Source organism: Gallus gallus, chromosome 1, assembly GCF_016699485.2.
Source record: "Gallus gallus isolate bGalGal1 chromosome 1, bGalGal1.mat.broiler.GRCg7b, whole genome shotgun sequence".
Taxonomy (NCBI): Eukaryota; Metazoa; Chordata; class Aves; order Galliformes; family Phasianidae; genus Gallus; species Gallus gallus.
In genome coordinates this window covers 76,287,451-76,309,024 of record NC_052532.1, presented here as the reverse complement: position 1 = coordinate 76,309,024, position 21,574 = coordinate 76,287,451, and the positions used below count along the sequence as shown (strand labels likewise).

Genomic DNA, 21,574 nt, shown 5'->3' with positions numbered 1-21,574 from the left:
AAATTAACAACAGTTTCTGTATCTACAAGCCTTTTCATGACTTTATGTTTAGTGACAAATCCCACATCATTCTCTCAGTGATTGAAAGAGTAGATATAAATGGAAAAAATGGAGGAATGTAATTGTATATTTAAACTGGAAATATATAGTCAGAAAGGAGTGATGATTAAAGAGATGAGACTTAAGAAGTTATTGCTCCACATTCAGTGATGCAACAGCTGCTGAGGAAGCTCCCTTTGCATGCATTGCAAGATAACTGAGATGGCAGACAGTGTAGACACACATTTTTTAAAAGTATTATTTCAAAGAGAGGAGAAAAAGCAATTCTGCTCTGTGGAGAGAGAAGGGCTGTAAATTGTGCATACCTATTCACAGAAATATAACAATATAAACATATTTGTCATTTTCTTCTCCTATAGATCAAGCTGGTAGACAAAGACAACTCTCCTATTTCCAATAAAGTTATTCAGCTATTTGTTAATAACAAGAATACACACAACTTCACCACTGATATTAATGGCATTGCTCCGTTTAGCATTGACACATCCAAAATATTTGATCCTGAGCTTAGTCTGAAAGTGAGTACTGAACAAGATGGGAGGGGAGGGAAGGAGAGGAATAGAATGGGGGAGAGGGTGACAGAAACAGAGACAGAGAAAACTGATCTTAAACTGAACCCAAAATTATGAAATGAGGTTTGAATTCTGATAATAAAATATATTTTGTCTTATTTCACGTTCTAGAGTTCTCAAAAAACTGCCATAAAAGAAGTGAGAAAAGTACCTGAGTTGTTGCAATGCAGTGTCTTGCTGCAAGGCTGCAAGATCATTGTGCTACTTCTTCGTTACCTGTTTGGCTTTAGATGTGATTCTTAGATTTGTGGATTCTGTGAACTAATCTTTCTGATGTATGTGACAATGATTTCCCTAGTGAGCTATGTTTGTTTTCCTTTTCTTCCCTTCTACCTCTCCTAATCAGGCATTATACAAAACCAGTGACCAGTGCCATTCTGAAGGCTGGATAGAGCCTTCCTATCCAGATGCATCTCTCTCTGTCCAGCGCTTATACTCCTGGACTAGCAGTTTTGTGAGGATTGAACCTTTGTGGAAAGATATGAGCTGTGGGCAGAAGAGGATGATCACCGTGTACTATATCTTGAACACAGAAGGATACGAGCATATCAATATCGTGAACTTCTACTATGTGGTGAGTATAGGTTTATTGCACAGTTTCACTGAAAGGTCTTTACCAGGAACCTATCTGGCAGTCCATCCACAGCAGTTATGGTAGTGAGCTCTTCCAGTTTCTGAAAGCCACCACAATGGCCAGTAACCTAAGATCAGAAACAGTACCAAGCTGACTTAGAAAAACTCAGGGAAAATAATCTGACGTGTCTGGCCAGGTTACTTTATTTTATAGCAAGTAACCACCTTTAACAATTCTTATACTGTCTTAGGCCATGGTTCATTTCCCTTCCGTCCAATAAACTCTTTTTCCTTGCCCTAGTCCCTTCCATCGTTTTTTCTGCTGTTTCCTGGCCAGTAGCAGCAGCAGTGGCAGCATCTAGCATGCCTTATGGCTGATATTTAAACATTTGAAGCCATGCCAATGTGCGTCTCAATGGTCATATTGACACATGTTGAATTTGATTGCCACTTTCTTCCTCCAACCTCTAATAAACCATAAATGTATTGTTATTTCCTTTACAGGGGATGGCAAAAGGCAAGATTGTCCTCACAGGGGAAATTAAAGTTAATATCCAAGCTGGTAAGTTAAGTTGTCATCATCAGGTTTCTGCGTTTAAAAAATAAATGGGTAAACTGGGGAACTAGGGACCAAGACAACATTTCTTGGATGTGCACAGCAGCTATGGGATGGCTGTATCCCTTTTCACCAATGGATGTGTGCACGATTCTATCACCGCAATTAAGAGTACAATAAAATCTGGCATAGTCCAGAAACCAGTTTCAGGTATGAGTCAAGAAGCAGTGTCACGTAAAGATCTTCCCAAAGGATTATGGAGGGAATACAGTGTCTGGTCTGGGGGGCTGTCTGGCCACATGTTCAAACTCTCAGTAAATCTGAAGGCATCTGGATCTAAACTCTGACATGCCACCTCCTGGCCACTGTTACTCCAGGATTTTTCAGTTTATAGTCCAACTGCAGATTGCTCCTTGGACTGGTACAGATGCATGTCTGCCTATATGGTGGCTACAGCAGCAGATCTTTGTGTTTGTCTCTGTATTAGTCTCTTCTTCTCAATTAACAGATCAAAATGGCACCTTCATGATTCCACTTGTGGTCAATGAGAAAATGGCTCCTGCCCTTCGGTTGCTTGTATATATGTTACATCCTGCCAAGGAGCTGGTAGCAGACAGTGTACGATTTTCAATTGAGAAGTGCTTCAAAAACAAGGTGAGAAGCACTAAGAATGAGTCTTGCCACATAAATACAAATCCTTTGCGCACACATTCACAACAGTTTCATTTCTTCTTCATTCTCCTTTTTTTTTCTCTCTTTGGCCTCATATCTTTTCTCTACCTCCACCTAGCCTCATTGCCAAAAGGTAAATCCTCTAAAATTAAAATCTACTTTTCTGGAAACGCACTACTCTCAAATTCTACCTGGTTCTCTAAAACTATACTAGTGTCCTATATAGTTTGGACTGTCTGTTTTCTAACCATTAAAACATGTTTTAGTCTTATTCCACTTTACAATGTAATCTTATTTTTTACACTTTTTTTTTTACAGGAGAAAAAGTGAAAAAGAATAATAATAATCTTAGGGTTTAACTTTTTCATATTTCCTTTTTTTTTTTCTTAGCAAAATCTGAACACTGATTTGTAATTTTGAACTGAGATTTCAACTTTAAGGATTTTAAGGTTTTTCTTATCTTTTGTTCTTGAAAGCTAAAAGATATTCAAACATAAAACAAAATATTAGAAAATAAGACAAGTGAAGCTAAGCAAATGTTTTCATTTATCTCTTGTCATCTCCTCCTACTATTTTTTCTCTCTTATCTAACACAAGTATCAAGATCTTTTTTTGCTTTGAATAGATTCAAAACAGAATTATTTGCACTGTTATTTGTAAGGCAGTACAAATCTAGTAAAAATATGATTTGCTCATTATAGTTCTTATTACACGCAGTCAAGTGTCATAATAAGATTTTGTTTGACAATAGCAGCAGCAGAATAACACTTTATTTTAAAATCAGGTAAGTTACCACAACATAGGAGTCTAAGTGTGCTTATTGCCTAAGCCTGCATTATAGTTGAGGCCTGGTTAACTGGCGCAGTGGAAACCAGCACCTTCTAGTAAGACCAACAGTGCTTTAACAGAAGAGTCTTATGTTATTCTTCTCACACATCCAGAGAAGCCTTAAGCAGTAAGGATTAGCCATACCAACATGTGTTTGATAAATTTCAGGTCCAGTTGCAATTCTCTGAAAAGCAGATGCTCACCACTTCCAATGTCAGTTTAGTGATTGAAGCTGCTGCTAATTCATTCTGTGCTGTGAGGGCAGTGGATAAAAGCATGCTGCTTCTGAAGAGTGAGACAGAGTTGTCTGCAGAAACAGTAAGTTACCCAAACAAGCACATTTTCTCCTTCCTTGCAATACAGGTTTATTCTCTATTACAGTCTCTTCACTAGAGATTGTTAGTGTGTGTTAAGACATCGCCCAGTTTTTACATATGCTGGTCATAATAATATGTACATAATATGCAGACTTCATTTCTTAGCAGTCAGAAGTCCTGTAAAGGACCTAGTATTTGATTTAACCAGTGACTCTAGGACTTGGATAGTCATTGGGAAGCTTCAGGAGATGATCACAAGTCAGTAAGCATGCCACACAGAGACATCAGCTTTATACTGGGTGCTATATCCTCTGAAGGATACAGGACCAAAAAAAAAAAAAAACAAAAATAGACTTGAGAAAGAGTAAAAATCCAAATTGAATGTGAAGCCCCTGCTTACTCTGCAGGTAGCAATCCCATGATCCTTATACTCTGTAAGAATCACAGAACCTCACACAGAATATCCACATTTGGAAGAAACCTCTGTGGAGGTTATCCAGTCCAACACCTTGCTCAAGCAGGAGCACCTACAGCTGGTTGCCCAGGACCATGTACAGATGACTTTTGAATATTTCCAAGAATAGAACTCCACAGCTTCTCTGGGCAAGCTGTCCCAGTGCTCCATTACCAACACACTTCAGAATTGCTTCCTGATGTACAGAGGGAACCACTTGTATTCCGGTTTGTGCTTATTGCTTCTTGTCATAGCAACGGGCACTGCTAAAAAGATCCTGGCTCTGTCCTCATTGCACCCTCACTTCAGGTATTTATTTATAATAATGTGATACCTCTGAGTCTATTCTTCTCTAGACTAAACAGTCCTAGCTGTGAAATGCTCATCTCTGCAACATTTTGTTGGAGTCTCTCCAGCAGCTCCACATCTCTCCTGTACCGAGGAGCCTACACCTGGTCCCAGCATACCAGGTGTGGCCTCTCCAGTGCCAAGCGGAGGGAAAGGGTCACCTCCCTCAACCTGCTGGATACAATACTCTAAATGTTGTCCAGGAAACAACTGGGCTTTCCTGCAACAGCACATCTGTTGACTCTTGTCCATCAGGACTCTAGATCCTTCTCTGCAAAGTTGCTTTCCAGCTGATTGGACCTCATGCATGTGTTGATGCATGAGATTACTCTTCCCCAGGGACAGGACTTTGCACTTTTTTTTCAGGTTCATAAGTCTCCTGTAGGCCTCTTTCTCTGGCCTGCAGATGTCCCCCTGGATGGCATCAAACTTGCCGAGGATACACTCTGTCCCATCATCCAGATTAAACAAGGCTGGATCCAGTATTGACCTCTGGGGTATACATTAGTTACTATTCTCTGACTAGACACCAGTGATCACCACCTTCTGGGCCTGGCTGTTGAAGAGTTTTCAGTTCAAGAAACAGAGCATGGTTTCAAACAGGCAAGCATCTCAGCACTGGTAATTGTCAGCACATGACTATGTAATCAAGATTGATCTTTGTGTTTCCTTTCCTCACAGATATACAACTTGCACCCCATTCAAGATCTACAAGGCTATATATTCAATGGGCTCAATCTAGAAGATGATCCACAAGACCCCTGTGTCTCATCTGATGACATCTTTCACAAAGGCTTATATTATAGACCTCTAACATCTGGATTAGGCCCAGATGTATATCAGTTCCTCAGGGTAAATAACCTATACATAACTTAAATCTGTTGAAGTGAGTTTCTACTTTCAGTTGGACTTGATGATCTTTAAGGTCTTTTCCAACCTAGGCAATTCTATGATTCTATGATTCTACTTATGTAGTAGCTCTACAGTTTTTCCTGTGCTCTTAGCAGAACTCACACATGGAAAATTCTCTGAATTGGCATCCATTCTCATTTGATTCTGATGCACTCTGTGATTTTCCATTGTGCACAGAACTCCCAAAAGTCTCTGCATATAAGTCTCCAGGCATTTATGTGGTGGAAAGGTAGTAATGGGAAGAGGGAGGAATATAATAAACCTCAGCTGCAATATGGCTATGGCTGACACCAAAATGTGTTTTTCACAGGATATGGGCATGAAATTTTTTACCAACTCAAAGATTCGGCAACCAACTGTGTGTACTAGAGAAACAGTAAGACCTCCATCATATTTCTTGAATGCAGGATTCACAGCTTCTACACACCATGTCAAATTATCAGGTAGTATAGGGGATAGGTAAGAGATTTTGTTTTTCTCTTAAACAAATAGGATTTATGTGGAACAGACGTGGATGGTACTCACAAATCTCCTTTGTCAGTGTTCAGCTTTCAGAACTGTTCATTTGAATACTGTGGCTCAGAATGAGATGGCTTACTATAACAAGTACCCAAAAAACCCCTTCAGGCCTACACTTCTGATTCATATCATGGAGAATATTGGAGTTTAATAGTGGGAAGTGTTGGGAACTGGGAGAGACAAAACAAAACTGACACTGTTGACAGTGACTCCTTTCCATCCAGAGCTTATTGAAGAGACGGTGCCACAGTGTGGCCACCACACAGATTTGAGAACCAAGTGTACTGAGTCATAAGTCTTATGCTCATGTTTGGAGATGAAGTGCAGTTCGATAAATACGCTCTTTTTTCTTAGTAATACAAGGTTACACCAAACTCCTGAACACATTAGTGACATCAATTAATATTAATTGATACTTGTGTGGAAATATTGATAGTTTCAGGTAGAAAGAAATGAGTGAACACTAATTATCCTTCATACTTGTTCATGCAAATAAAAGCCTATCCTTTCTGGGAGTCTTTACTACATGAACCAGGACTGACTAAATTCTCACTATCTCTTAACAGCTGAAGTAGCTAGAGAAGAACGTGGGAAGAGACACATCCTTGAGACTATTAGGGAATTCTTCCCCGAAACTTGGATTTGGGATATTATCCTAATAAAGTGAGTACCGCTTCTCTCTCTTTGCTGTACTTTAAAAGTTACTAAATGTCCCTATATTCTCCTGCATTATTGTAATTTCTTGCCACCTCTTCTTGACTTGGAAGAAGCATCTTTTTCAATCATCCTCTGACCATCTGCCCTCCCTACTTTCATGATAATATTAACCTGTTCCAAAACATCTATTTCCTCAATGTGTATACTATGAGCCATACTCCCTATGAAGAGAAAACCTCTGTTTAAAACATTGGTCTGCAAAACAAGAAATCTGGGTTTTCTTTCCTAAGTCAGGGAAATGATGGGCAGAACTTTTCTGAGAAGATTTGGATGGTAAGTTCTGGGGGGACTTGCATGTGGGATTTCTAAAACAGAACAGAGATAGCATTCATACTGAAAACTTAAGAGTTTCTACAGAAAACTAAGTTATATAAAACTTCATCTGTCCAAGCTCATTCTTTGTACATTCTCACCAGCTCTACTGGAAAAGCTAGTGTCTCATACACCATCCCTGACACCATCACTGAATGGAAGGCCAGTGCCTTCTGTGTGGAAGAATTGGCTGGATTTGGTATGTCTGTGCCTGCTACCCTGACAGCCTTCCAGCCTTTCTTTGTGGACTTGACCTTGCCATACTCCATCATTCATGGAGAAGATTTCCTGCTTAGAGCCAATGTCTTTAACTACCTCAATCACTGCATCAAGGTAGGTACTTCTGCCCACACTTCTAGTCCCTATCCCACCTCCAAACAATCTGTAGTCTGGAAAAGCAAGCAAATAGACAAACAAACAGTCAAACAAAAAAGAGTATAAAAATGATGGATGTAAATGAAAATGACTGGATCTGTCTCTGCTTGATTGAGGCACTGCTCTTTCTATCTAATGATAGACTGAATTTGTCCTGAACCACTACAAAACAGGAGGAGATCTATGTGAACTGTGTCTGGAATTTGTCTTCCTGAACAACTACAAAACAGGAGGAGGTCTATGTGAACTGTGTCTAGGATGTTTGTACAAACAACTGTCTTCTGAGATCTAAGAAGGAAGGGAACAAGTACTTTGTGGAGTATCATTCACTTTTCAATGTTATGTAAGCCATCACTTTTTATTGGCTTCCTTTTTAAAGGATATGTGAAGTTGTGAAGGAATTAAGTACTTGTACCTCCCAAACAAGCATATGGGAAGAGCAAGAAGTGAAGAACAGAAAAACCTTTGTTCCCTGGGGCAAAAGTTCTCAAAAGTAGGGAGTATCAATGTCTCAATACTTCCCCTATATGGTGTATGTGCAGCTGGAGAATACTGGTCACAGGTAGTGGTTGTCTGTGCTCTCAGTGCTCTGTACTTTCCAGGTGAAATGCCTCTAGACCACTGTATCTCTACACTGAAGGAACTTACACACACTTGAAGAAAGAAAAACAGAGCTCTTTTGTTTGATTTCTTGTTTCTTACACTGTATCCTAAAATGAGAGGCAAGTACAAAGTCTAGATTTCTTTTGCTTAATTTATTTGCTGAAAATCAGCTCTCTGATCTCGAAAGGAGACCATCACAAAAGAAGGAAAAATCAAGACACATCTTTGTAATTTTTTTTCAAACTCTGTTAACAGTTTGACTAGGAAAAAAAAAAAAACAACCCTAAGGCCTTAATCAGCCTATTAAAAAATATATCCATTATTGAGGCTTTCATCTCTTCATCTTGTTCTTCAACAATAACAAAAACATAAGCAAACATTAAATGATAACTTCCTTGCAAGTTAGTTAGCACCAGGTCAGCTGAACATAGTTCCATATCCTGATCCAGAAACAGATATACGTATAGGATATTTAATATCTCAGTGGAGAATGTCATAAAGAGCAGAAGAGGACACTGCCAAAGTCACATCTGATAGATGATTCATCTGTACACCATTATCCCAGGCCTTCAATCTGCTCTACACTGTTAATACTTGACATAAGTAGAGGTGATCCAGCTGCTCTCTAATAATAAAGCACCATTTTTCTATGGTATAAAATCTTTATTGCACTACATTCCTCTTTCTGTTCTCAGATTAATGTTTTGCTGTTAGAATCCCTTGATTATCAAGCAAAACTCATCTCCCCAGAAGATGATGGATGTGTATGTGCCAAGATAAGAAAGTCCTATGTCTGGAATATTTTCCCCAAAGGAACTGGTAAGTGGCTTGGAATCTAGCTGGTTTCCCGAGACTGTTACTAATCAATTTATACCTCACCTGTAAACCTAATTCTTTTCCAACCTGGATAATTTTGTCTACCCCTGTTCCAGCTGTCCAGGTCAAAAAGCCCCTCCAGAAATGCAGTATATTTATCATTTCAATTTTTATAGATCAGTTCTCTTCCCATATGTCTCACCTAGAGTGACCGATCATTCATTGTTCTGCACTACTTACTCTACTATTCTACAGATAATCATTATCATATGCAATTTCTCACTTTAACCAGAAGTCTTCTTGACAGAGGTCGATTTTCCCTCTTTTCTGCTATTATTTAAGGTGATGTATTATTCAGCATTACAGCTGAGACCAACGATGATGAAGCTTGTGAAGAAGAAGCACTTAGGAACATCCGTATTGACTACAGGGACACCCAGATCAGGGCATTGTTGGTTGAGGTACTGCTGACAGCACTTCCTGTTTGCCCTGTACTTCCTACCATGAAAAAAGAAAATTGTAGCGAAAGTACAAAAAGGAAGTAAAAGTTGTTCTGGTTCCCTGAAGAACTTCTTGTTTGGCTCCACATGCATCTGGCTGGGATGGGGTTGGGCTGTTCAATCTAATTTCAAGTCCATGCCCATCTGATGTCCTCTTTCATGAGGATCACTGGATGTTGGTAAGTGCGCATCTTCCTCATACAGAGGAGAAGCTGGAAATGAGGGACTTCATCTCCCTCACCTTCTGTACTATCCATAACAAGTATGAACCTGCAAACCATTGCTTCAGTACAGCCATCTTATGATGGAGGAGGGTGAGGCTGGGTATGAATATTCTTGTAACTGCTTTTCCTCTCTATGCTTTGTTCTCACCTTCTTCCCCTGTGTCTCTTCTTCCCATCACCATTCCAGCCTGAAGGCATAAGAAGGGAAGAGACCCAGAACTTCTTGATCTGCATGAAAGGTAAGTGCTCAATATACTGCTGAGGGAAGGGAAGGCTAGGGAAGGGGAGATTGGATTTCCCACTCATTCCTGTTCGTTGATGCTGTCCCCCCATTTTTTCAGGAGATGTTCAAATGGCAGTTACTTACATATTGTAGCTACTAAATCACAGTGCATAGTGTTCAACTCACAGCTACAAAGTCTGTGTTACCTAGTGCATGTCACTTAAGCAGTGTCTATGCTTCAGTCAAAAGTGCTCAGATAATGAAGGAAGGTCTGTGAAGATATTGAAAGGAGATTACCTTTTTCTTTTTTTTTGTTGCAAAATCTACTCGACTGTACACAGTCATGTTCGCTTTTTGTCTATTCCAAGGATATCTGCAGCTTTCACCTTCCTTCTTATAATGGGAATGGAACCATCCTATCATCTTGATGCTTACTGTAGTTTTCTGTTTCCTAGAAAGCTGCTAAAAGAGGCGTAAAGGCAGCCCTGACACTCACCAATCAGCTCTCCCCAGTACCACACTGAAGAAATCCAAAGAGTTCACAGACATTACAGACTGAGCAACAGCCTTACCTTGTTCAAATGATTTCTGTTGAGCAATGACAGTTACTGCATAATCTGAGCTATTTTTCACTGGATAGTTTTAGCTGCACTCCCTTCTCTCCTGATGTTTTTGCTGTAACCAATGTTCTAAACAAATATCCACAATATACTTAATATTTTTCTCCACAGATGATGTCATTTCTCAAGATGTTGCTATAGATCTACCTACAAATGTGGTAGAAGGATCACCCAGACCTTCCTTTTCTGTTGTTGGTAAACATAAAATTAATGAAACATTAAGAAAATAAAACTTTAAACTATGAAATGAAAGCTTTGTTGGGCTTCAAGATGTGACTTTTATTTCCTTCTGTGGGAAATATTGAGCAAAGAGACTGATTCTTATCTTGTCCAGCAATGTTCTTTCCTGCATCTAAAAATCAGTGACATCCTTATTCACATTTCTGTTCAAACTTATTGCATTTGAATGTTTTGCCTGGAAGTAGCACAGTTCTGAGTGTTCTACCAGACTCATGCCCGTAAGACTTTCTTCCACTCACTCGTGTACAAACCAGAGATGCTAATGGAAACTTCTTGGTCTTGTACTGGCCTTGGTTTCATTATTTTAATAGACATCAAGTATCTGCATAAAGTGGCACCAAAATAGGTACTATGTATTTCTGGAATGGGCAATTAAATCTAAGTAAGAAAATGCAGGGCAGGAATGTATTTGTTAACTTGTCAAGCAGAACAGAACAAATCGCTGAGAAAGCACTGAGAACTTCAGGCTTCAGTACCACAGAGGCTTCTAACCCAGCCAGGTTTTCCATGACTCTCCCTACTGAATGAAAATAACTATTTCAGTGGCCATGAGTTGTGCTGATTCCCCTGGCATCTTTTCTTCACCAGGTGACATCATGGGCACTGCCATTCAGAACGTGCACCAGCTCCTTCAGATGCCATTTGGCAATGGGGAACAGAACATGGTCCTGTTTGCACCCAATATCTATGTACTGGATTATCTGGACAAGACAAGACAGCTGAGTGAAGATGTGAAGTCCAAGACCATTGGATACTTAGTGAGCGGTGAGAGTTTTGTGCATCTTTCTACAGTGTATGCTGAATCATATTGAGGCATAGTGAGCAGAAGCACTAGCATGGCTATTCAAGCAGTATGGCACTGATGCTGTAGCACAGCTCAGAGATCCAAGGGACTGCCTCGCTTTTTTTTCTTTCCTTCTCCTGCTCTACTGAAACTCAGTCATCATGTTTCCTTTGAGGTTCTGTCTTTAAGTCCCTTCCTCCTCTTCCACATAGGCACAGCATCTGCCCTAATCCTGTCTACTTAGGTGGAGCACAGAGCTGACATGAGCTACCTATTCTGTGACTAAGTGTTCCTACAGGACAGGATGTTGTATGTCCACAGTTAAGCTCCTTCAGAGCTTCCCCACTGTATGGCAGATGCATTTCACCTTTCTGTGCTTTCCCAATGTGATACCATGTAAATCTGATGGAAAATAGAAAGAGTGTTTTTTTTTTTTGTTTGTTTGTTTTTAATTAGATAACATTTTCTCTTTCACATTCTTTCAGGCTACCAGAAGCAGCTATCATACAAACATCCTGATGGATCCTACAGCACATTTGGCATTAGAGATAAAGAAGGGAACACCTGGTGAGTGATTGGAAGCAGAAATGGCTTGAATCAGGTGTACAGAGGTGGCTAAGAGTGAAACTCCAAGTACTAAGTGCAATGGCTTTCCAGCTCCTATCAGAGAGTGCATACTGGTAGTAGATAGATTAAAACTTGATTCCTGCTCCTCACTTCTCCTATGGAACCCAATGCACTGCATTGCTCTGCAGCCAGGATCAGCCTCAGAGTGTGCTAGTCTTCCTCCATGGATTCCAGCTAGATAACAATTCTTTTTGGTACCTTTCCCTGGAGAAGTACACAAGGAGAAAGCAAGTCACCAACTTGTTGACTGTAATTATTCAGGCTTGTGCCTAGCACAAGTGAAAAGGTTGACTTTTTCTGTTCCTAGATCAGCTGACAGCTTCATGGTTCCCTTGCAGGCTCACTGCCTTTGTGTACAAATCATTTGCAGAAGCTAGTCGCTTCATATATATTGATGACAATGTCCAGGCTCAAACCCTGATATGGCTGGCAAGAAAACAGAAGACAGATGGCTGCTTCCAAAGTACTGGGATACTTGTCAACAATGCCATGAAGGTGGTAAAGAATTACTTTTGTTAAATGTATGCTATTATCATTAAGATCTTCTCTCATTACCTCTCATACCAAAACCTATACTTTCTTCTAAATGCCTCTCCTCTGCCAAGAGATACCTCTCCACACCTTACAGTAACTATTTCCAGAACAGTCAGCTTCCTCACTCTCTTTTACGTATCTTGCACACCTGCAAGAGGATTACAAGACAATAGCCTTGAGGGAATTCGTATTTTTTGAGGATTTTGTATTGCTTCTGATGGTAGTTGGTTGGCTGTTGTTGATGAGGATTTTGTATTTCTTTTTGTATTGCTTTTTTATTTTTTGTTTAAATAATAATGAACTTTTCTTAGCTTATAAGCTATCTCTGCTATGTATGTACTCTCCTTCATTTTGGGCTGCCTGCAGAAACAGCCACAATCTTCAACTGGGATATGGCAACTCATATTTGAAAGCTTTTCATTCATTCTATTCACTGATAATTCCTCTCTCCATATCCTCTTCAGGGAGGAGTAGAAAATGAGCTGTCACTTTCTGCCTATATCACCATTGCCTTGCTAGAAGCTGGGCACTCCATGTCGGTAAGAAGGCCTTTCACTACTATTATTCATCTAGAATTAGTTCCCAGTTGTTACCTTGGATTCTGTACTTGCTACAAATAGTCTAGGTAGTAGAGAAAGACAAAGAGATGGAGAGAGAAAGCTCTCAGTTAACATTACTCGGCTCTCAATGACACCGTTTAGCTACCAGTTAAAAAAATCTTTCCAGGTAGTAGCACACACACTATGGCTTAACCTCAAATATGGCTTAGTCAGGAAGATAAAGTATTACACATAAATGCATAAAATCTAAATGGAACTTAAAGCCATATTGGGAAAAGGAAGATCTACCAGAGTGAAAAGCATATTTGTCCTTTGAAAGTGGCTACTAGAACAAAGGAGAGTACAGCTGAGATGTTAGACTTCAGTATATCAGTTTCTCTGCCTCTAGTTTGTCATGTACTTTTTGAGAAACTTCCTGATTAAGAAACACATTAATGAGGACATGGAGTCAACAGTATACTTATTTCACTTGATGTAAACCTACGAGAAATGGTCCAAAAGTAATGCCTCCCATTTTATTATGTTGGTTCATGAAGCCAGAGGTGGATGTTGGTGGTATAGTGGTAGAATTTGAACCTTCCTGCCAATATGCCATCAAATTTTATTGCTGTGCAACATATGGAAGCAGATAGGCAGTCTGACAAAATGAGGTCTGACATGGAAGTATGTATGAAGCAAAGATGTGTCACTGAATTCCTCCATACAGAAAGAATTGCACCTACTGACATCCATCAGTGCTTGCTGAACATTTATGAAGACCAAAGAGTGGATGGGAGCTCAGTGAGGCAGTGGGTTGTGCATTTCAGCAGTGGTAACTGTAACTCGGCTCCACAGCCAAGGGGGTCATGGGTCTCTTGAACAGTTGTAGGAGATACAAATGGAAAAGTACTAGCTTGTTATGATGGCTGTGAGCTCGGGTGCTATGTGCACAACACAGGCTATGAGATCTTGAAGCTGTCAAAGCAGGAAGACAAACTGAGTTTTTTTAAATCTTCAGTTTTAAAATCTTCAGAGTTTTTTAAATCTTCAGTTAAGATAAGGGGGTAGCTCGCCTGGGAAGAGATTAAGACAGTGGAATGGTATGAAAACATGCATGACCAATAGTATTGTTAGGCAGGAGGCTTTTCGCAATGCTCCAACCAATTACAAGCTGACGTGCGTTTGCCACAATCTATATATGTGTGTAGTGTAAGTAACAAATAATAAACGGAGACTCTGATGCACTCATATTGGGTCATGTCATCACTCCAGTTTCGAACCCTTGGGGGTCTGCGACAACCCGGGACCAGAGAGGTCCACAACAGATAACAGCAGCAGTGGGTCATCTCAGCTGGTACAAATTTTTATGAGCACGGTATGCAGGCTCTTGTTCATCACTGGCAAAAGTCATAGCTAACAGTGGTGACTATGTTGAAAATTAGTGTTTTGTAGCTGAGAATTTGCTTTGTCAAATAGTGTTATTGTGGCTGTTGTAGTTTCAATGAAAATAAATAGGAAGCATCATTTTCAACACAACCTGTGTAATACAACTCCACAGAACTGAAGTAAAATTTCAGTAGGGTCACTGAGGATAGAGACTATCCCAAAAATATTGGAATTGTTCAAGTCAACAGACTCTTGGTTACGAAAGTACAGTGTGAATTGTTTCCATAGAGGTAAGCAGAAGGAATTAGGTGTGAAAGAAGCAGAGTAGTCTTCTATTTATCCACCTACATCTTCAAGAACATACTGAAAATCTGCTCTAACAGTATGAAATCTCAGTCTGAAATCCTTCCTTAAAGAGTCCTGTATTCTCTCTCCCAAGGTTACTATACAAACTTAAGTCTTATTGCCACGATGACGACAGGATGAACAAGAGGTTTAAAGAAACTTTTGATCTAGTGAGGACAACTGTTCAGAATTCAGACACGTGTTGTTTTGGTTGTTGTTCTTATTTATTTATTTGTTTTTTAAGCACACAGTAATCCGAAATGCCTTTTATTGCCTGGAGACTGCATCTGAAAAAAATATCACTGACATTTACACGCAGGCACTTGTGGCCTATGCCTTCTGTTTAGCTGGCAAGGCAGAAATATGTGAATCATTCCTTAGAGAACTACAGAAATCAGCAAAGGAAGTTGGTGAGTTTCAGCCATTTCAGGATTTGGGGAGGTGGGAAGATGGAATACATTTTACTGATGGCATGCACCTTGAAAATATTGAGAGTATAGGCACATGAATCAGAAATCACACACCTCCAAGTAATTGCAGAAAAAACTTACAACATGTCTGTTGCTCCACATTAAGTAGTTGTGAGAAAGGCCAGGTTACAGTATGTCTCCGGGACAGCATAGAACAGCAATATCAATATTCCATTCTCATTGCTCTTCACCCTCTTCGTTTATTCAGACGGTTCAAAGTACTGGGAGCAGAACCAGAGATCTGCACCTGAAAAATCCCACCTCTTAGACCATGTTCAATCAACTGATGTTGAGATCACCAGCTACGTGCTGTTGGCATTGCTCTACAAACCAAATCGCAGTCAAGAGGATCTCACAAAGGCCTCAGCAATTGTGCAGTGGATTATCAGGCAACAGAATTCCTATGGAGGTTTCGCTTCCATGCAGGTGCATAAACTCCCATTTCCCAGTCAGTCCTAGGAACTGGGGCACTACTGAGGCACTCGTGTGTCAGTGAGGCTATGACTATCTAGTTTTATTTCTTTCTTGTATCTGCTGTCATGCATATAGAGACCAAGTCTTTTTCTTAGTGAGTCCTAAATCCTTTTTTTTTTTTTTTTTTTAATTTGCCCTTCTGAACTACACATAAGTTAAATACATAAAGGAGTAATTGGACTAGTAAGAAATACAGATATTCATGTTAGCAATAAACCTAAAAAAGACCTCTTATTACCAGGTCTTAATTGCTATACGACCAAGAGGTTCTCTGCAGTTCCCTAGAAAATACATGCATTTTCACTTCAAATATCTTATTGAGGTGAGCTCTAGTGCTCGTATGTTGTACTCTGAAACATTTATCATTAGTAGAGAGATTTCTTTCACACTAAAATATGCACATCAGAAGGAAATGCCTCCTTCTATGTGGGAAACGTGGAATCATATACAAGTTCAGGGTTTCTTTAATGAGGTCAAAGTGGCTTTGCTTTGTATTAGAATCATAACATTGATTTCCTCCACATAGTCACACTGTGTAGCTAACTGTCTTTTATTATTTTCTTTCAGGACACGGTGGTTGCTCTTCAAGCCCTTGCTGCTTATGGTGCGGCCACCTACAATTCAGTTACACAAAATGTCATCAAGATCAATTCCAAGAACACTTTTGAGAAAGTATTTACTGTTAATAATGAGAACAGGCTCCTACTGCAACAGACTCCCCTTCCTCAAGTCCCTGGGAAATACAGCTTAACAGTGAATGGCACTGGATGTGTACTTATACAAGTAAGCGTCTGCCCTCCTCTTCACTGTGTCCTACATTCTGCATGCAACACAGCTGTTTTTGATGACTTTTCATCTGATTTCTCTTTCTTTTTCCTAATTATTTGATTTTCCTAAACAATTTAAACTGCCTTTTCTCTGTTCCATATTCTGACTCCTACGAAATCACAACATGGCAAAAAAAGAGTTTTTCTGATCATTAAGTGATTTCTAATGTGTGCTGCCCAGGTACAAGCACCTTTATTGACAAAATACAAAAGACTGATGTGTCTATCTTCAACATAACCAAGAATCATCCACATCCCCTGGAAACTTCCCTCAGTCTGATGTTCTATTTTATAATTCAAAGAAAAATCTTTGGCATGCTTAGAAAGGTTCTTTTTTTCCTCTTCCAGACAGCACTGAGATACAACATTCACCTTCCAGAGGGAGCCTTTGGATTTTCCCTCTCAGTACAGACATCAAATGCTTCCTGCCCACGGGATCAACCAGGAAAATTTGATATTGTACTCATAAGCAGGTAATGTGCCATCAACAAACCAGCTGCACAGTTGACATGCCAAGTAGAGTGCTCTGTATATTCAGTTTTGCTTAAAGTCATGAACCATGATGATCTATGCTGAGCAGAGAGTACAACCACTATGACATATTTCCCAAAAGATCATGTAATATTTACTCTATTAGTACACAAATTGCTAGCACATACTTAAGCCCCCTCATACCAGGGGCTTTCCCACAGTGTCTCCCTTTTAAGCCAGTCAGCAAGTGCATGTGATTCACTCCATTCTTTCTGTGTTGTATGAGGCCAAGAGCAGAGAGTAAGATTTCCTTCCCCTGACACAAACCAGACTGACTGGGACCTCTATTATTTCAGTTACACAGGGAAGCGCTCTAGCTCCAACATGGTCATTATTGATGTGAAGATGCTCTCCGGCTTTGTTCCTGTGAAATCTTCCCTGGATCAGGTAAACATTAGAAACATGATTAAATGAGTCACTGAAGGTACATAGGAGGTACCAGGTTGTGACTATCAGAATTGGATGAAAACACAGGCTTGGTAAAAACAAAGTATTCACCCAAAAAGTGGGTGCAAAGTTTACAGATGACACCAGGTTAGGTAGGAGTATTGATCTATCTGAGAGCAGGAAGGCTCTGCAGGGAAGTCTGTATAGGCTACAGTGATGTCACATGACATTCAACAAAGCTAAATGCCAGCTCCCACATTTGTCCTAACAACCCCTTGCAGTGGCATAGTCCTGGTGAAGGATGGCTGAAAAGCTGCCCAGTAGAAAAAGGCATGGAGGTGTTGGTCAACAGCCAGCTGAACATGAGCCAGCAGTGTCCCAGGTAGACAAGAAGGTCAGTACCATTCTGGCCTTATCAGAAATAGTGTGGCCAACAGGACTAGGGAAGTGATTGATCCTCTGTACTCAGCACTGGTGAGAACCTACCTTGAGTATTCAGTTTAGGCTCCTCACTATGAGATGAATATTCATGGAATCATAGAATCATAGAATGGCCTGGGTTGAAAAGGTCCTCAAAGATCATCTAGTTTCAACCCCCCTGCCATGGGTCAGGGTCACTAGCCACTAGACCAGGCTGCCCAGAGTCACATCCAGCCTGGCCTTGAATGCATACCCCTCTTGTTTATATGCTCCTTTCAAGTACTGGAAGGCCACAGTGAGTTCTCCCCAGAGCCTTCTCTTCTCCGAGCTAAACAAGCCCAGTTCCCTCAACTTTTCTTCACAGGAGAGATGCTCCAGCCCTCTGATCATCTTAGTGGACCTCTTCTGGACTCACTCCAAGAGCTCTATGTCTTTCTTGTACTGGGGCCCCCAGGCCTGGACGCAGTACTCCAGATGAGGCCTCACAAGAGCTGAGTAGAGGGGGACAATCACCTCCCTCTCCCTGCTGGCCACTCCTCTTTTAATGCAGCCCAGGATATAGTTGGCCTTCCAAACTGCAGGCGCACACTGCTGGCTCATGTTCAGCTTCTTGTCCACTAGGACCCCCAAGTCCTTCACTGCAGGGCTGCTCTCAAGGGGTTCTTCGCTCAGTCTATATAAACACCTGGGATTGCTCCAGCCCAAATGCAACACCTTGCACTTGACCTTGTTGAACCTCATTATGTTCACATGGGCCCACTTCTCCAGCCTGTCCAGGTCCCTCTGGATGCCTTTCCTTCCCTCCAGTGTATCAGCCATACCACTCAGCTTGCATTCGCCTGCAAACTTGCTGAGGGTGCACTTGATGCCATCATCAATGTCACTGACAAAGATGTTGAAGGGCAGTGCTCGCAAGACCAGCAACTGAGGAACACTGCCTGTGACCAGCCTCCACACTGACACAGAACCATTGATCACAACCCTTGGACACCGAACAGTCCATCCTTCAAACCTTGCAGAAGTCCAGGTAGATGACATCCACTGTCATTCCCCCATCCACCAAAGCCATAACTCCATCGTAGAAGGCCACCAGATTGGTCAGGCATGATCCACCCTTGGTGAAGCCATGTCGGCTCTCTCAAATCACCCTTTTATCTTGTGTGTGCCTTAACAAAGCTCCTAGAAGGATCTGCTCCATGATCTTCCCAGGCACAGATGTGAGGCTCACTGGCCTGTAGTTCCCCAGGTCTTCCTTTCTCCCTTTCTTAAAAATGGGAGTCATGTTTCCCTTTTTCCAGTCACTGAGGATTTCACCCAGCAGCCATGATTTTTCAAATATGATGGAGAGCAGCTCAGCAACCACATCAGGCATGTCTCTCAGAACCCTAGGATGGATATTATCTGGCCCCATGGACTTATACACATTCAATTTCATGAGGAGGTCTCAGATGTCTTCCACTGTTACAGTGGGATGGAATCTGCTCCTCTCACCCACACCTAGAGCTTCAGGGTCCTGGCAGACATGGAAAGGAGCCTGACCACCAGTGAAGACCGAGGCAAAGCCCTTATTGAGCATCTCAGCTTTTTCCATGTCTGAGGAAGCCAGTTCTCTGTCCTTATTTATCAGAGGGGGAACACTCTCCTTGATCTATCTCCTCCTGCAGGGTACCTGTAGAACTCCTTCTTGTTATTTTTCACATCCCTTGCCAAGTTCAGCTCTTCTGTGCCTTGGCTTTTCTGATCTTATTTCTACACATGTGGACAACATCCCTATATTCTTCCCAGGCTACACAACCCTGCTTCCACTTCCTGTACCTTTCCCTCTTTTCCCTCAGTTTAAGCTGCAGGTTCTTGCACATACATGCCAGTCACCCACCTCCTCTGCTCAATTTCTTCTGCCGGGGGATGGAAAACTCTTGCACTCTCAGAAGGGTGTCTTTAAAGAGCTGCCAGCTCTGTTCTGTGCCCACACTGTTAAGGACAGTTTCCCAGGAGATCCCACTCAGCAGTTCCTTGAGAGCCAGAAGTTTGCCCTCCTGAAGTTCAAGGTCCTGACTATACTTTTTGCCAGGCCTGCGTTCCTCCCGATCACAAACTCCACCAGGGCATGGTCACTACAGCCCAGGCTGCCTCCAATTTTAACCTCTCTAATGCTCTCTTCTGCATTAGTGAGAACCGGGTTCAGTAAGGCTTCACCTCAGGTTGGTCCATCTATTACCTGGACCAGGAAGTTGTCCTCAACAGATACCAGGAATCTCCTGGATTGCCTGCCACCTGCAATGCCACTATCCCAGCAGATATCCAGATGGTTGAAATCCTCCATCAGGACAAGAGCCTGCGAGCATGACACTTCCTAGAGCTGAAGCAAGAAGGCCTCGTGAACGGGCTCCCCCTGATCAGATGGCCTGTAGCAGACCCTTTATTAGACCAATCCTTGATTTTTACCTACAAGCTCTTGACCTGATCGTGGCTGTTCCTCAGACATAGCTCTTCACAATCTATCCACGTCCTAACATAGAGGGCAACTCCGCCACCGCTCCTACCCTCTCTATCCCTTCTGAAGAGCCTGTAGCCTTCAATCAGAGTATTCCAATCACCACCCACCACAGTGAGTTGCTCAAGCTTGTGCAAGGACAAGCAATGAATCTATTGAAGGGACTAGAAAACAAGAATTATGAGGATTGGCTGAGAGTGTTGGGGCTATTCAGGTGAGAGAAAAGGAGGCTGCGGGGAGATCTCCTTGCTCTCTACAACTACCTGTGTGGCAAGGAGGCTAATGTTCTCTTCTCAGGAGACAAGTGATGAGGACATGAGGCAACAGAAAGAATTTCTTCATGGAAAGGGTGGTTAGGCATTGGAACAGGCTGCCTAAGGAGGTGTTGGATTTGCCATCCCTGGAGGTGTTCAAGGCCAGGTTGGATAGGGCCCTGGGTTGCCTGGTGTAGTATTAGGTCTGTAGGTTAGTGGCTCTGCCTGCATAAGGGGGGTTGGAGCTTGATGATCCTGGAAGTCCCTTCCAACCATAATTCTGTGATTGTATGTCGCACTTAGTGACATGTATAGTTCAGTGATAGTCTTGTAGAGAAGTAATCCTGCCCCTGTACTCGGCATTGGTGAGGCCTCACCTTGAGTACTGTGTTCAGTTTTGGGTTCCTCAGTACAAGAAGGACATGGAGGTACTGTGGCAGGTCCAGAGAAGGGAAACAAGGCTAGTGAAAGGTTTGGAAAATCAGCCCTATGAAGAGAAGCTGAGGGAGCTGGGGCTGTTTAGTCTGGGGAAGAGGAGGCTGAGGGGAGACGTTATTACTCTCTTCCAGTACCTGAAAGGTGTTTACAGTGAGAGCGGGGTAGGTCTCTTCTCACTGGTGACAGGTGACAAGACGAGGGGAAATGGCCTCAAGTTGTGCCAAGGTAAGTTTAGGTTAGATGCTAGGAAACACTTCTTTACAGAAAGAGTGGCTAAACACTGGAATAGGCTCCCCAGGGAGGTGGTTGAGTCACCGTCCCTGGATGTGTTTAAGAGCCGTTTGGATGTGGTGCTCAGAGATACGATTTAGCAGAGGGTTGTTAGATTTAGGGTACTATGGTTAGGCTGCGGTTGGACTTGATGGTCTTTGAGGTCCTTTCCAACCTTAGTAATTCTATGATTCTATGATTCTATGATGGTTGGACTGGGTGATCTTAAAGATCTTTTTCACCTTAAATGGTTTCTATGATACTACTAAACCCTATGAGGTGTTTGTATGGTTGCACCATCCCCATTACTGGGCAAAGGGAGCTGAGAGCACATAACAATGCCTTTCCAATAA

At 41.6% G+C, this 21,574-nt stretch overlaps 1 protein-coding gene across 1 annotated transcript in view; it reads left to right on the top strand.

Annotated features, from left to right (window-relative positions):
* Positions 1 to 21,574, top strand: part of OVST (ovostatin) — a 35,279-nt gene that overhangs the window by 7,790 nt on the left and 5,915 nt on the right. Inside the window, exons 11-32 of the mRNA NM_205226.3 lie at positions 420 to 578; positions 979 to 1,206; positions 1,710 to 1,767; positions 2,270 to 2,415; positions 3,430 to 3,579; positions 5,062 to 5,232; positions 5,603 to 5,735; positions 6,378 to 6,474; positions 6,945 to 7,173; positions 8,514 to 8,637; positions 8,977 to 9,095; positions 9,546 to 9,597; positions 10,313 to 10,396; positions 11,030 to 11,206; positions 11,711 to 11,792; positions 12,191 to 12,347; positions 12,851 to 12,925; positions 14,901 to 15,066; positions 15,335 to 15,552; positions 16,168 to 16,383; positions 16,776 to 16,900; positions 17,255 to 17,345. Of these exons, the coding sequence (NP_990557.3) occupies positions 420 to 578; positions 979 to 1,206; positions 1,710 to 1,767; positions 2,270 to 2,415; positions 3,430 to 3,579; positions 5,062 to 5,232; positions 5,603 to 5,735; positions 6,378 to 6,474; positions 6,945 to 7,173; positions 8,514 to 8,637; positions 8,977 to 9,095; positions 9,546 to 9,597; positions 10,313 to 10,396; positions 11,030 to 11,206; positions 11,711 to 11,792; positions 12,191 to 12,347; positions 12,851 to 12,925; positions 14,901 to 15,066; positions 15,335 to 15,552; positions 16,168 to 16,383; positions 16,776 to 16,900; positions 17,255 to 17,345 (3,057 nt within the window). The remainder of the gene's footprint in view (positions 1 to 419; positions 579 to 978; positions 1,207 to 1,709; positions 1,768 to 2,269; positions 2,416 to 3,429; positions 3,580 to 5,061; positions 5,233 to 5,602; positions 5,736 to 6,377; positions 6,475 to 6,944; positions 7,174 to 8,513; positions 8,638 to 8,976; positions 9,096 to 9,545; positions 9,598 to 10,312; positions 10,397 to 11,029; positions 11,207 to 11,710; positions 11,793 to 12,190; positions 12,348 to 12,850; positions 12,926 to 14,900; positions 15,067 to 15,334; positions 15,553 to 16,167; positions 16,384 to 16,775; positions 16,901 to 17,254; positions 17,346 to 21,574) is intronic.